This window comes from Neodiprion virginianus, chromosome 6 (assembly GCF_021901495.1).
Source record: "Neodiprion virginianus isolate iyNeoVirg1 chromosome 6, iyNeoVirg1.1, whole genome shotgun sequence".
NCBI lineage: Eukaryota > Metazoa > Arthropoda > Insecta > Hymenoptera > Diprionidae > Neodiprion > Neodiprion virginianus.
In genome coordinates this window covers 23,569,502-23,583,805 of record NC_060882.1, presented here as the reverse complement: position 1 = coordinate 23,583,805, position 14,304 = coordinate 23,569,502, and the positions used below count along the sequence as shown (strand labels likewise).

Here is a 14,304-nt window from a genome sequence, read left to right as displayed (position 1 = left end):
ACGATAAGATGAATCACGCTTTACGGTCTGTACAGCTGTAACTGCAGGGGGGAATAGATTTTCTCTTCACTCTTAAAACCGAATGCAATTTACTCGAGAATTGGTACAGCGGCTGGATTTTACCTCAGTCGTACATATAACTTCAATATTATGAGCAGAAATAGTACTTGAGAAAATTATATACATTTCTTTGATACGATGAGAAAATTTGAAATTAATTTCAGCTTTGATTGTTTTGAGTAAATCAATATTTGGCCCCAAACTAAGAGAACTTACTTTCCTCGGTAAGTATCTTTTAACTTCCAATGAAAAAATTACGTCGAAGACTTTCAGGTTATTATCCAACCTTTAGGTATCTCAGCAGCTGACAATGTTTTATTACTTAAAGTATGGAAACCATTCTGAATTTTTTGTTCAAGCAATGACTGATCACGATTCATTTTCTCTGCTCAAACCACTAGCTTTTTACGATTAGAGAGAAAAAAACTTGGATGCAATATCCTCTTGAGTCTCGGTTTTTGCAATAAAAGTTAAAACTCAAAGGCGGGTATGGAATTAGAGTGTCGTGTCCATGGCAACAAATCGAAACGGTGTTGTTCTGCTCAGTGAAATCTTCCACTACCACAATCCATGGATTTAATTCTTTCGAAACAATGTGAAATTAGAAATTCCCCAAGTTAAAAGCCTTATATTTGACAACGAAAGTTGTGTCAAACTGTTGCATTTTTCAACGACCGATGTTGCAGTCGTCGTTAGTTGTCGCCGGCTGTTCCTTCCGGTCATGTAGCCCAGCCTTTTGCTGCAAATACGTGCACATTCTCATGCATAATACATTCGCAGAGTCGTTGACTTAGTCTGAGCAACGTAACCAACCGTTACGAGTACGACAACGGAAACACGTTGTTACCGCGCCGTGCGAAAAAAAGAAAAAAGGAAAAACTAATAAAAATTTTACCAGATTTAAGATTGCTTTCTTTGACGGGCCTTCCGTCTAATCTAAGTCGCGGTTTTCGGAGTTAGCCAACATCAAAGTGGCAATATTGGCTAATTCGTTGATCCACTTTTCGCCGATGTTCGTGTATCAAATCAGCTACGCTTTGACTACATTTTTTAACGCGCAATGGAGCTTTACAGGGTTCATTGTAATCCGAGGGAACATGCCGGAGATGAACCTTCAACCGTGTAAGCGATTGTCCACGTAGAGTCATATACTAACTAACTGCACGCATAGCTTGGCTATGGTGCATTCACCTTTGATTCACTCGAGAATCGATCGGGTCTCGAGAGCTGCGAGTCGTTTGAACTATGATGCCTATACTACTATCGATCTTCGGAGAGCACGGTGAAGCGGCCACGATACGTCAGGCTCACAGTCAGGAGACGAAGAACTTGACACGATTAAGGATGTCGCGTGTTTGACGACGATTCTCGAATGGGAAATGGTATGGGATGGGGAGGTGCTTTACGCGTCAATAGAGGACCCAATTTGTCCTTTGACCTCGGACCAATTAGTCCACTTTTTCCTTCCAATTACCGTGTATTTTATGTTTGCGACTTGTTGTCCTACTGAAAATTGTTTTGTGACAGATCGCGTAGCGTTATGACCGAACAACAAGCCGAAACGAACCACGCAATAAACCGTAAGGTATAGATTATAAAATAATATACATAACAAATCATATGACAAGTCACAGGTTTCGGTATGTGATTTGTTACGTATTTCATCATCAATCTATACTTCATGATATATCATGTTTTAGGTCGTATTTACATGTTAAATTGCATGATAAAATACGTCGGAATTTCGGTCATAACGCTATGTGATTTATCACAAAATAATTTTCAGTAAGGTGTCTTACACGGGAATTGTATTTGTTTCGCAAAATTCACGCAGAAAAAACCTGGAACACTCACCATTCGGGTTCTAATAACGTCGAGCTTACCCTCGCTGTGATTTATTCTCCTTGTTTCAGATATTGACATTGACGCTTAGCAACACGTTGGCCTGGATTTGTCTCCAGAGTACCGTTACCGTTTCTGCGACGGTATCTCATTTCTATGCATACTGCGACGTCTTTGCGTCTCCAAGTACGAGAACAATGCCGAGCAACACTTTCACTTGATCAAAATCATAGATCCAATTACGATGAAACTTCATCACTGTAATATAATATCAATGCGATGACTGCCCTCGCAACTTGTTATTCGTTTTACAATTCTACGAAATCAACTTTTTTCGGGATCTTCAAATTACATTTATTAGCGTAACTCGAAGAATTGAAGTTGAAATTACGTATCATTCGCATTAGCCTGACTAACGCCAAATTTTCAGACGGGTAATAAATAATATTTCGAACCCGTATGCTCGCGCACATTCTTAGGCATCGATGAAAGGTAATTCACACATTCGGCAAGTTATACATCTGCATTTTTAACCAGTCGTATTTTTTGCCTAATATTTATCATGGCTTATACCGACTTGGTAATTTGAATTGCTCCCAAACAGCAATTAGACCAGCTGTTTGCTTTTATCTCATTTAGAATTCGACGTCAGTGAGTCGTATGTAACAGCAATCTTCATGTGGTGGCATTCATCATCTCTCGGTCTTCTCTAATGCCTCATATTAACCATCACGCTGCAACTCGCAATTACTACCTTCACGGTATCTCACATGCCGGGTTTCCTGCTACTTCGGTACCCACCAAGACCGACTGGCTTCGTGTTATCCTTCGCAAGACCTCAGATAAACTCTGGATAGAAGTTCGTCTTGGAGCTGATGGGACAAGGGAATTCGCGATGAGATACGTTTACCATAACTAGCCAATTCGTGTATGCTTGTATTGGAATCTGAGGAACCAGAAAACATTTTGCTCGACAGAAGTGTTGATGGTTTATTGCCATAAAAAATTTCACTCTTACCGGTTTGAGGACTTGGGAGTTTGCAGAAATCTCAACCTTGACTTTCAATCAGGTCTTCGTTAGAAAAATCAAGCTCATGTTATGGGCTAAAAATTCTTTACTACAATTCCCAAACAGCATACACAATGTTGAAAACCACAGAGACTATATACTTGCACGTTACCGATCTCTGGTGGAAAAATTGAAACTTGTGTACAGCTTTCTCTTACAACTGACGCAAGAGATTTCACGTGCACGTTGCATTGAAATAATCTATCTAGAAATTCTGCAATTATTAGAATACTAGAATTCATAAATTATCACGACTAACTCTACCGCATTTTTGTTCATTATTAGGTCGAATTAAAAAGCGTGACTCGTGTTCCGAATCGATTTAATTGCGTGATCAAACTGCTGCGTGTAAGTTTGTACAAATAATTTCCTACTTGATTCATAATAGGTGCTTCGAAAGTTTCAACCGTGTTTAAAGCTGCTCGTAATCAACCTCGCGTTTCCTTATACAGCTGTACCTATTTATTATGCATACATTCACGTTAACTTTAATAAGCTATTACACACCTGCAAGGCATCGGCCGTATTTGATTCCGTTGATTATCTTGTCGTTTTTACTGAACGCACGTCCGACTTTGTAAATAAACTGTTCTATACATCAATGCAAATTATTTATCACCACTATAGAACGTATTTCTACACACCAATTCATCCATACATTTTTCCAGTCGTTGGCTCGTTAGTGTGATTTACAATTAGCTTCTTAATATTGAATATAAAATAGGAAATAGAAGTAGTTAATTTGAGACGTTAACTAGCGATAATAATACATTTTGCAATTACAGTACATCAAGTTTTATAACCGGCGTAACACGCGCGGGGATCACCGTATCATTTTAATTAAGAATTACGCTCGAAATTGATGCACAACTTTGACAACCACTTACACAAATATTATTGATGGAAGGTCGGCATATTTATAACACCGAAGAACTTTCTTGAATTTTATGTTACTGTCAAAGGCGTTATTATGCTGTCACCAATGAACTTACTCGAGGTTTCACAATCGCCGAGGGTATTTCATTAATTCGTATTTTAGTATCACGGTCTCACAATGCTCACCTATTCTTTAAGGTATACACACGGTATCTAGTTGGAAAAGTGTCAAATTGCCTATCCGAAGCCATGAATTACTTTGAGCTAGCCTTGTTCGTGACCATGAGATAAAAAGACTATATTCAAGCTGATGTTACGCTGTTTGTTACCACATGGTAAGTAGAAAAATTAAGCCTGACATTTTATATTCCATGAATTTCTAAAGCAAAGGCTCAATGCACCCATTTATATAGCATATGTATTATCAATAATATTTTTGCTTACTTAGTCTTATTCTCGGTGATGTCAGAGTGGAAACTTTCTTTATCATCATTCAACGTTACGTTACGTTATGACTACGTAATACACTCCAGAAACTTCCTCGGCTGCTTGAAATGGTAGCTGCTTGTTTGAACATTTTGATTGTTTTTCTTTGGTTCACGTAGCATTGGGAAACTCTTGGACAGCAAAATTTTAAACACTACAGGCCACTTTGCTCACTTATGAGTAGAAGGTGAGAACCGACGTGTGATTCCCTCGTACCAACAGAAACGGTGGCATATCCCTGGTCAGAGTCTCCAGCCATGCCATGTACAATGGTGCGGAAACGGCCCCCTTTCTCGGCATCGGAAGTGTCCTTTAGAAATAGAATGAAAAAGGATTTGTCAAGTCACATGCACTTCTCGGTGAAATATATTTTAACACTTGGTTCACCGCGTGGATTCAAATATGGAGATGATTCGTTAATCAATGCAGTAAATGTAAATTTTACTGTGAAAAAACGAGCTATTGTTTTACAATTGGTGACTTTTTTACAGATTCGACTATGCTAAATCCCACAATTTAGTTGTCTGAATCATTTCTCGTTGGTATTGCGTTATTTATTGCAAATCGCTATAACTGTCGACCTTACATTACTATCAAATTGGCCTCCATTGAATTTTCCAGAAGTATTTCACGAAGGCGAAGGTGTCTGTTTGTCTTTTCTTTCATCGCTAGGAGCTCTGAGTCTTTCAATGGAACTGTAACAACCATGTGACGATGCGGTTTTTCATTAATAATGCGGTATTGTCATTAATAATACTAGATGCAATAACGAAACACGCATCTCAGCTACTAAATTAATATTTTGAAGCTCACCGGTATCGGGATCCTTGGGATTTTCAGGTTGTTGAAAGTCAGCTATCAACAGGTTGAAGAAATTCGTTGTTGTCGACTGTGCTGGCTTAGTTATGTCCGGAATAACAGTCAGCGCAGAATAGTCTATCCGAAATTTCGCCAGCAGACTGGCCATACTAAAACAGGACGGAGATATCATTTTGAGTGATCAATGGTCATGAAATAATCCTCAAATCTTTACGACGTACCTTCTCTGCTCGTACTCAAGCTCTGAATGCCTATTTGCTAGGGCAAATACCCTCAGCTTACAACTGGCCCAATTACTTCTGGTACTGATGATGTAGGGCATGAGCAAGGTCAGCCCACCGTCGTCGTAGAGCCACCATACATCTATGGTCCCTTTTTTCTGTTTCCTTTGGAACCTCGTCACGCTCGTTAAGACTTCTTTGGAGATAACTTCCACGTTTTGTCGAGGCTCTATGCGATCCTCGGTCGTTGGATTTGGATATTCGCTAACCACGTGAGATCTTCGAGGTGCCGGACTTCCGGGCATTGAAATATCAGATGCGCTACTTGCTGGAAAATTTTGAGCACTCGGTTAATTTACCAATAACACGTTGCGATGACTTCTGTACATATTTTATAAGCTGGATCAATTTTCAAATGAGTTCTATAACAATAAGGTCTGTATTAAAAATGAGGGTTGATTAATAAAGAGCATGTGAGATGATACGGCTACCTTTCTTTCATTGAACAGTAGATTCAAGTTTCAGCTCTAGAAAGCAAGTCTACTATCATTAGACAAGTTCTTCCACTTTGTCGAAGTGAGAGATTACCTTGGCTCAATTGCGAAAAGCTTCGATTTTGCGACATGCTGGTTGAGGAAATTTTTCTTGGGGATGTAGACTGCTGTTCGGCGTCACACATCATAGAACTGTAATCCAAGCCGTCGTTAACACGGAGCAGGGCGACCGCAACGTGTATATCTAGTGCTTTGCTGTGAGACGGAAAAATTTTAAAGGTTCAAGCCCGCGTTTGCAATTCAGGAATCCCGAAAAACTGATGCAAAAACCGCTTACTGCATTACGTTGAAATACATGTTAAGCTCTTCGTGTGAACAAGCGGCCCAATCCTGTTTGTAACCCATCAGAAGAATGTTTGGCTTCAATTTACCGAGACCTGATACCTGCAGCATTGCTGTGGCTCCCTCTTGAAACGTTGTTCCGTCAATCATCGAGTAAAATCCTTTTACTTTATTGGCCCTCAGCCAGGATATCGATTTACTGATGAGAGAGGCACGCGTTCGGTGGGGAAGAATGGACTGCAATTTCGAAATTGGATAAATTAATAACACCAAGTACATGTAGAAATGAGAATTACCACCAAATTCATTCAAGGGCCTTTGTAAAACCTCAACGATGTGCCCGCATATCAGCAGAGAGTGGTTCTTTGTGACAAGATGTGCAAAATCCACCAGCACCGAACGAGCACTCGGGGGTCCGCTGAGCACCAAGACTTGTGGCCTATAATTTTTAACATGTTCTTCAACGCGATCGAGCTGCTGTACAGCCGTGAGCGCACTGCTGTAGGTCTGAGCCTGGGTCGTGGATCCCCAGTTGACATCTGAAAGTGAACGGCAAGATGGGAAACTGATGTGAATATCCAATCAAACATCGTACCGTCACAATTAGATAACTTTGAACTTGAATGAATGAATTTTTACCAGGTTTTCTGTATGAAACGACAAGATACAGGGCGAGCACCACGGACAGGGTGATGAGTGCAGTCCACCATGAAATTAAGAACATGACGGCGACGCAAAGTACAGCCCCTGCCAAACTGAGCCACATGTTGTAATACTGTAACATCAAATCGCAGGGTATTTATGAGGGCAAAGGTTTTGAGTAAGTGTTAAATAATTAATCGCTATCGATTATATTAATTCATTCAATACCTTAAACGTCGGACGCCAGCCGATTGGCTTGGCCAACGAGGCGTGAAAGGTGCTGAAGTTGACCAAGGTGTAAGCCGCGAGAAAGAAATTTGATATCAGCGGTGCGATTGTGTTTAGTTCCCCTGCGTATAGAAGTTGGTACATTCGTTTAACACATGCGTGGCATGACTGAGCGCTCAATCGTACTGCAGTAGAACACCTAATTACCAATCAAAATGAATCCAACGGCGACGGCAAACGTGAGGATGTACCCTCTCACCGGTTCTTTCCCAGGCTGTCCGCTGAACCAAGCGATTCCTGGATACAATTCATCGAGGCAAAGCGCTTGGAAGACCTTTGGCGCCGATACCAGGGACGCCAAGGCGCTGGACAATGATGCCGCGAAACAGCCGGCGTATATCAACGGTCCGAAGAAGGAAACCAACTCGATTACCTATAATAGCGGGTGAATGATCGTAAATCTATACAAGTTTCGCAAAAACCTTAGATCGGTTTGTCTCACGTACTTGGAAACTGTTGTGTGACCCGTACGCGCATCCTCCAGTGCAGTTGAAAGATGTACCATAAATCGACCACGATCGATCTACCGCATTTTTGATGGGGTTGGTCATGTTCTCTACGATAGTTGACGTTTCGTTCTCGATGGTGCTTGCGTTTTGGAAGACGATTATGGTTTCAGTTACGCTTGAATTTAGTATCGGTGATTCTGTTACTGAAGAAATCAGATCTGTCACATTTCCTGATGCGTCGCGGAGAACACTGGCTCCAACCATAACAATCATCAGCAGATAAGTGACCGTTGTTACTAGGATGGACAGGAGAGTTCCTTTTGGAATAGCTGACTGAGGATCCTGAAGACGAAATAAAATATACTCAACTTATTGTTGTATTTTCCTGTTTGGACTTATCAACTGATACACTAAATGTGACGTACTTTTAGATCGCCGGAAATATTGGCGCCAGCTAAAATTCCCGTTGCTGCAGGGAAAAAAATTGCCAAGACTGAAAAGAAATTGTGGTCCACACCTTCGCTGTATCTGTAGTCCGGATAAAAATTTTCCCTCAATAATTCGGCTGGAAAACGAGTCAGCTAGTAAAGTTTGTGAAACGAATGGCATGAATTTCGACTTGAAATTATTTTACCTCTGTAACCAACGAAGCCCTTGGCTTTTTCGCCCTCGTCCTTTGGCCCAATAAAAGTGCCAATTGTAAAGTCTGCTATAGCGACCAAAAGTATGACCAGTAAGCCTAACTGCGCCTTTGCTTCCCATTCCATCCCAATCACGACGATCATCAGTAACAGCACGATTGTTATGCAGCCTGTGAAACGAGAAAATAGTACGCGTTAGTTTAATCGGAAATATGATGCAGGGTCACTGACTTAACCAATACCAAGTGGTGTTCACCTATTATTCTGACGTCTGTGCTATCGCAATCGACAATACAGATGCCGTAGGACTTGAGACAGTCAACTAGACTTTCACAGAATCCCACAACGTACATGGCGACGGCAATCGCGTTGGCTAGTGAAAATATCAACCCTATGGATCCACCAAATTCGGGACCCAAAGATCTTGAGATCATGTAATACGTTCCACCTGCAAAATTAAAATGACGCTTAATTTTTTTAAATCGGTCAAGGTCGTCACGGTTCAAAGGTTCGTGAATCGAAGGCAGGATGATGTTACAAGCTACTTCATTATTTTCGCAGAAGTTCTGCGAGGTCAAGTCACGTTCATGGATATATGTAGATTAGCTGCTGCCAATGTGATCTATGCCTATCTGCAATTTTTATTCTTCCTACTTTCTGCGAACATTTAATTTACTCATCCTGCACGTACAATTAGACTAATTACAATGCCATACGAAGGTGCTTTTCAAACGAACCACTCGTTAGAATTCATACCTCCTTTGATGAGACCATTCGTACTGATGGCAGACATGGACAGAGAGGTGATCGTAGTCACCACAGTGGTTGTAATTATTATCAAGAGTGCCTCGCCTGTAACGAGGATAGATAATTAACTAAAGCCTGTTCTCCAATCAATCGATTCGAAATAAGCCGAGCATCCCGACGCAACCGGAATTCATTATACTTGCCTATTCCTGCCTGTGCCACGACCCACGACAACCGCAGGAAGAGCATCACTCCCCAGATATTTAGGAGACATCGTATAAGCACACCCTGGATCCACCCAAATTTGATACCAGCTTCTAATGGCTTCTCCACAGATAATGGAAGTGTGTTAGACGTGTGACCCTGTAATATTGAAGTATCTAGTATTCAGTTCCGTTCGGATGAGGAATTGAAAAACATCGTTAGCGATCGAGCGGCCAAAAATAATGCATTTTGAAAAACACAGACGAGGCAAATTTGATTGAACACAAATTTTTGTGACAATGAAGAAGCTGTCACGTCGCGCTATAAATTCATGCTCATCCCAGCCACTGTGGAAGAGAATTGGTATTTAGATGGTAACGTATCTGCTGGCGTACACGAGCGGAGGTAGGAGGAGACAGAGGTGATGGTAAAGTAACTAATGGAAGAAGGGTCCCGCGCAGTCGTTCAATGAAGGCTAACGATTTATGTAATAACGCTATGTGTCACATGTGTCACATCTACTCTGCTGCCTCGTATATCGCTGACATCGTCAAACTGACCTGCTTCGGTTCGAACTTCAGGTTCCTCTATTCAACGCTATAATCGTCCACCGAGATAAGAATCAAGGAGGTAGTCGGTTGGGCAGGTGTCTAGGCAACCGCGTGTCTAGGGCATCGGGTAACACGCCACCTTGCTATTCCACGAGATCGTTAGATTTGCATGCAACCGCCGCCGATTAGTGATTATGCGCGAGCTGGTCGAAAGAGAATTGCTAGGTGAACTTTTTTCTTATTTTTACTGAGAAATAGGGAGCTTTGCGCATATTCAAAGAATTTTTATAGGTGAAGACCGTTGTCGGAAAATTAATACCGTTTCACCTGTGGGTGAGAAGTTTGAGGATTCGAAATCTGATATCATGCAAAAAAAAAAATTAACGCTGACTGAACGAAAATTTCCCGGTAATACCAGGGTATTTTTTAAATAGCGTTGAACAATCTTTTATCCCAATGAAGCAGCGATGGTTTCTTTCCCAGTTAACAGAACCCCGCAAAAAAGTCGGGTTTTTTCACACTCGAAACTATCCTGACCTTCACAGAATTAACGGATGACCAAGAAATGGAGCATTTGTCGATGTCGTGAATAGTAATATCAGTAATCAGCGTTTCTTTATTTCTTCGGTCCTTAATTATTATACCCAGAGTTATATTTTCCTTCAGTCAGTCTTGAAGTACTTTTATTTGCTCGTCAACGACGCACTATGATCAGAGATCGCAAGCACTCGTGGTTTAACGCTTATTGTTTAATTACCTACGGGTACGTGAAGGTCCTCTTGCTGACCCGACCAACGGACTTTTTTAAATTCTAAGATCACTAATTGTTCCTATATTTGCTCCGCTACTAGCCGGCCACGTACGTGCGTTAATTATATTTTATTGTTAAACGAGCTCAGGTTAATTGAATCAAGCGTGAAGAGCCGTAGTTTCCTCTAGAGTATCAAGTCGAACTCGAAGTGCTTGGGTGGCTTTGAAAACCACGTTTACTACGAGGATTAACAGGTAAACACGTATCTGTCTATTTAGCTACGTGCATGTCAATGTGGTCGGTAGTTAAACCTGAATCGGTTGAAGTTAAGTAACTGTCTTTCGACGTGACCGATTCCCGCAATTTGCGTTAAGTACATGGATGACGATGAAATTCTCCTTACAATGTTTAAGATGGATATAAAACTGCAATGAATATACTAATCGTAAGTCCTAAGATTTTTGTCTTGGAGAATGAATAGGAAATCAGTATTTTGCCAGCAGATGAAACAGTCCCTCGCGTCACGTGAGGCAATTTTCTAGTTAACTTTTGAACGAAGCTTAAATTGCCACATTTTTTTCTTCTCGTTCGCTTCCCTCTGCTAAGTATTCGTTGTCACGAATCTTTCAATTATAATCGACAGTGAGTATGTGAAATGGTTTGCTTGCCCTCGCCAAAGTGGAACCACGAACGTCAAGCACGAACCCCGCCATCAAAGACCAAACTAGGAAAAAGTAAGGAATTCTGTAAATATTTACCTTGTTGACGAAAGAGGAATTGTGCAATTCGTCTAGGGTAGGTCTATGGACTGCTTGTAGACTTAGGATATTCCTGTAGTTTTCTAGCCGAGGTAGTGCTTCGCGTGTCAGATTCCGCAGGGATTTCTTGGTCTCCTGTTCCCCTAGGAGGCTAGCTCGACCTTCCAAGCTGTCAACTCGGTTGACGTGAAAACGCGTTCGCCGAATCGGATCCAATTCCATATTGTCCAGGTCAATGCTTCTGCTTCTCCCATTTTCGTACGCCATACTGACAGTTAAATTTGCAATTTGGTAATTTGCAATGTCCCAAATACAACCTCGTGCAGCGGTATCGGACGATTTTCCGACTTCTGATCTTATTGTTAGATCAAGAACTCCCTGCCATCGGCATGCGTATAGCAATTTTGATCCAATATTTTTATCTCATCTTATTCTACCGCAGGTAGTTGTTTGAAAATCGGTTATATTCCGAAACACGTGTCCAATTGGTATAATTTGTGTGCTGCCATTGAATGCTATCATTAGCCCCTTGGATACGCCCCGTGTAGTTAGCGACGGCGATGAGAATTACCACAGCTGATCAACGGCTACGTGCTCTCAGTGCTTCCAGAAAATCAAACAACGATCTTGAATTTTTTTAACGTTATATGTACGTACGCGATTGCTTCACGATTGATCACGAAATGTCAGAGATGAGCGTAAATATTTTTACTTGATTAGGCGAATCGTCCCCTTATCGATTACTTGGCCCACGATGCAGCGAGCACTCTGAAATATAAATTACTTACTTTATTACTCGTCTGGCGCCGTTCCAGATACCCTCAACCAACATCCCCTGACAACATCGCGCGATCTCATGCCCAGGAACTCGTGCTAACATTTCATTCAAGGGGTTGTTAGGCGAATAAGGTTCAAAGAACCGTTCGAAAGAAACTTTAAATTCAAACATCTGAGTAAATGAAAAACCGTATCACAGCTTTAACAGTGACGAACATACTGGGTAAACGAGATATCAGACGAGGAAGCGATACAGCTGTTGTCCAGGGGTCAATTCTACGTATTCTTCGTGAGAAACTAGATTCCAACGCATGTTACTTTCTCAAAATACTGTTAACGGTTTAATTTCAACTTGGACGTTACCTTTGAACTTGCTTGTACACAGAAGATGACTGACCCGCAGAGATGCTCGCCAATTCACTTGTGCAAACACACGGATCCTTGCACGTTGCCTGAGTGCAAATATTTGTGAAACTAAAATAATTTCGGGAATAATTAGCGGTCACCGCGTTGAAAAATTAATGTTTCATGCCAACGTGTTATTTTTTTATTTTTTATTCTTTTTATGGATGCTGGGATCAGAATTGTTTGTCTGATGATGAGCACATAAAAATAAGTGTCAGACCGTTCTTACAAGCAATTTTGTCTTGAATAACTTGGCGTGTAATACATCACATTGAATTACATATTACGAGACAGTGTCCGATGGTGCAATTATCTGCTACCCCCAACCAAACTGTTCCAATTATTTTGGATTTTATTCCAAGATGGTTTTGGATCGTGCGAACTCCAAATTTCCAGTCATCCCCTGACGAAAAAAATCCTCAACTTGGTTGCAAATTTATAGCCCCAACTTATAGATAATGCTAAATTCCTACGAGAAAAAAATTAAGGGCACGAATTTATTACCAAGTTGAGAGTTTTTTCCGTGAGGGTATTCAGCAATTACCATAATAATGTAGCGTAGATGAAATTTGAAAAATCTTAAAAACCACAAATGATTGATTTAAAGTTGAGAGCTATGAATGTTACAAAATCTGGTAATCTAAGAAAATCGTTTTAATAATACACCACACAGAAGGACCGTTTCTCGCCATATGGAAAAGCACTCTGGACGTTCATATATTGGCTTATTGCTTCACTGTATGAGTTCCTGAAAGGACGTTTTTCCAACTTGTCGCTGCTAACATTATTACGGATTATCCATGGAAAGATTTCACGATGGAAACAAGTTTTTTCTATAAAAAATTCAAACACTCTTTACCACGAATCGAAGCATCTACTCTTATCGCAGATTTGGTGTCACATGTTGGAACGTCGACGAGGCCCAACGGCAAAGCGTCAGACTTTCCTGAGCGCGCGGTCGACACTGACGGCATTTCGTTTGGTGGTGACTTGGCAGGGCTGAAGCTCAGATACGCCCGCGTGCTTTGGTCGGCATTCGCTTCTTTTTGCCAACATAACTTCCTGTATATATGTGGGTATTTCAGGCGTGCGTGGGTGTGAGCCAGGAAGGTTGACATTAGGGTCGTTCTTTGCATAAATAAGTCGGTAGAGAAATCCTTTATTTCCGATTTCATCTCAAATTAGCCATAATTATTCGTAACGTATTCTAGTCCCAATTCAAAATCCAATAGTCTTTGAAGTTTCTAAAGAAGAGTGGTTAGCGCTACGGAAGAATAATGAAAGATTACACTGTTCCAAATAAACAATGCAGTAATTTGTGGTATAATAATTTCAAGACGTCTTGCAGACTCCCTCGGAATTTTTATTGTCTCGGAAAGGATGACTCGTTGTTAACCAACGACGAGTTACATGCAACGCGATGACACATCGACTATGTCGAATAAATATCTAATGCAATTTACATTTGCATTACACTGGCTGTGAAATCGCGCCCACGTGGAATAAAATAGGAGCTCTCAATCACTTAGGTCAATTTGCAGATAAATTGACATGTGTACGTTCATGTCGTATTTTTCACCTCATTTTGCTGGAATACTCTTATTCAAGAATACTGCATCTAAAACCAGAATTCACCGGAGACTTGATCTACACTCTAAGGGAGGAACGATGTGAGCGTCAGGCTTAAGGGGAGCGAAGAAAAAGAGGTAGGGTGAAAACGCGAATGGGGAGATCTCATGGCAGGATGCCATTATTGATTATAGCAGCACGCTGCGTTTCAAAAGCTGCACCTTCAATGGCAACTGCGATGTATCCGAATGTGTTTATACAATGTACAATCCGTTTTTAACGCTAATTTTCTCAATTTTCTGGGAAAATCACA

At 41.0% G+C, this 14,304-nt stretch overlaps 1 protein-coding gene across 7 annotated transcripts; it reads right to left on the bottom strand.

Moving 5' to 3' along the window:
• Nucleotides 1–1,785: 1,785 nt before the first annotated feature.
• Nucleotides 1,786–13,412, bottom strand: LOC124308134 (bumetanide-sensitive sodium-(potassium)-chloride cotransporter). Of its 7 annotated transcripts, none has more exons than XR_006908925.1 (21): nucleotides 13,282–13,412; nucleotides 12,381–12,491; nucleotides 11,241–12,008; nucleotides 9,180–9,339; nucleotides 8,986–9,081; nucleotides 8,486–8,677; nucleotides 8,223–8,399; nucleotides 8,014–8,153; nucleotides 7,586–7,930; nucleotides 7,287–7,512; nucleotides 7,080–7,201; nucleotides 6,849–6,984; nucleotides 6,537–6,748; nucleotides 6,205–6,446; nucleotides 5,962–6,122; nucleotides 5,374–5,701; nucleotides 5,147–5,301; nucleotides 4,920–5,028; nucleotides 4,292–4,643; nucleotides 2,921–3,176; nucleotides 1,786–2,848 (listed from the first exon to the last, which is right to left on the bottom strand). XR_006908925.1 is itself a non-coding variant. In XM_046770525.1 (20 exons), exons 4-20 carry the CDS (start codon nucleotides 11,505–11,507, stop codon nucleotides 4,508–4,510), a joined length of 3,204 nt encoding a protein of 1,067 aa, XP_046626481.1. In that variant the 5' UTR covers nucleotides 11,508–11,866; nucleotides 11,953–12,008; nucleotides 12,381–12,491; nucleotides 13,282–13,412; the 3' UTR covers nucleotides 3,277–4,507. The 7 variants fall into 7 exon arrangements, 5 of the variants coding, with proteins under 5 accessions (XP_046626481.1, XP_046626479.1, XP_046626478.1 ...); XR_006908926.1 differs by having other exon boundaries at nucleotides 1,787–2,774; XM_046770525.1 differs by lacking the exons at nucleotides 1,786–2,848; nucleotides 2,921–3,176 and having other exon boundaries at nucleotides 3,277–4,643; nucleotides 11,241–11,866; nucleotides 11,953–12,008.
• Nucleotides 13,413–14,304: the final 892 nt, after the last annotated feature.

Excerpts from the sequence above, each read along its gene's own strand:
- LOC124308134 (XM_046770522.1), bottom strand. The coding sequence starts at position 11,507 with ATGGCGTACGAAAATGGGAGAAGCAGAAGCATTGACCTGGACAATATG. Across the intron at positions 8,400-8,485 it reads CACAGACGTCAGAATAATAG|GCTGCATAACAATCGTGCTG; the intron begins GTGAACACCACT and ends CTCGTTTCACAG. Across the intron at positions 6,985-7,079 it reads GCTGGCGTCCGACGTTTAAG|TATTACAACATGTGGCTCAG; the intron begins GTATTGAATGAA and ends TTGATGTTACAG.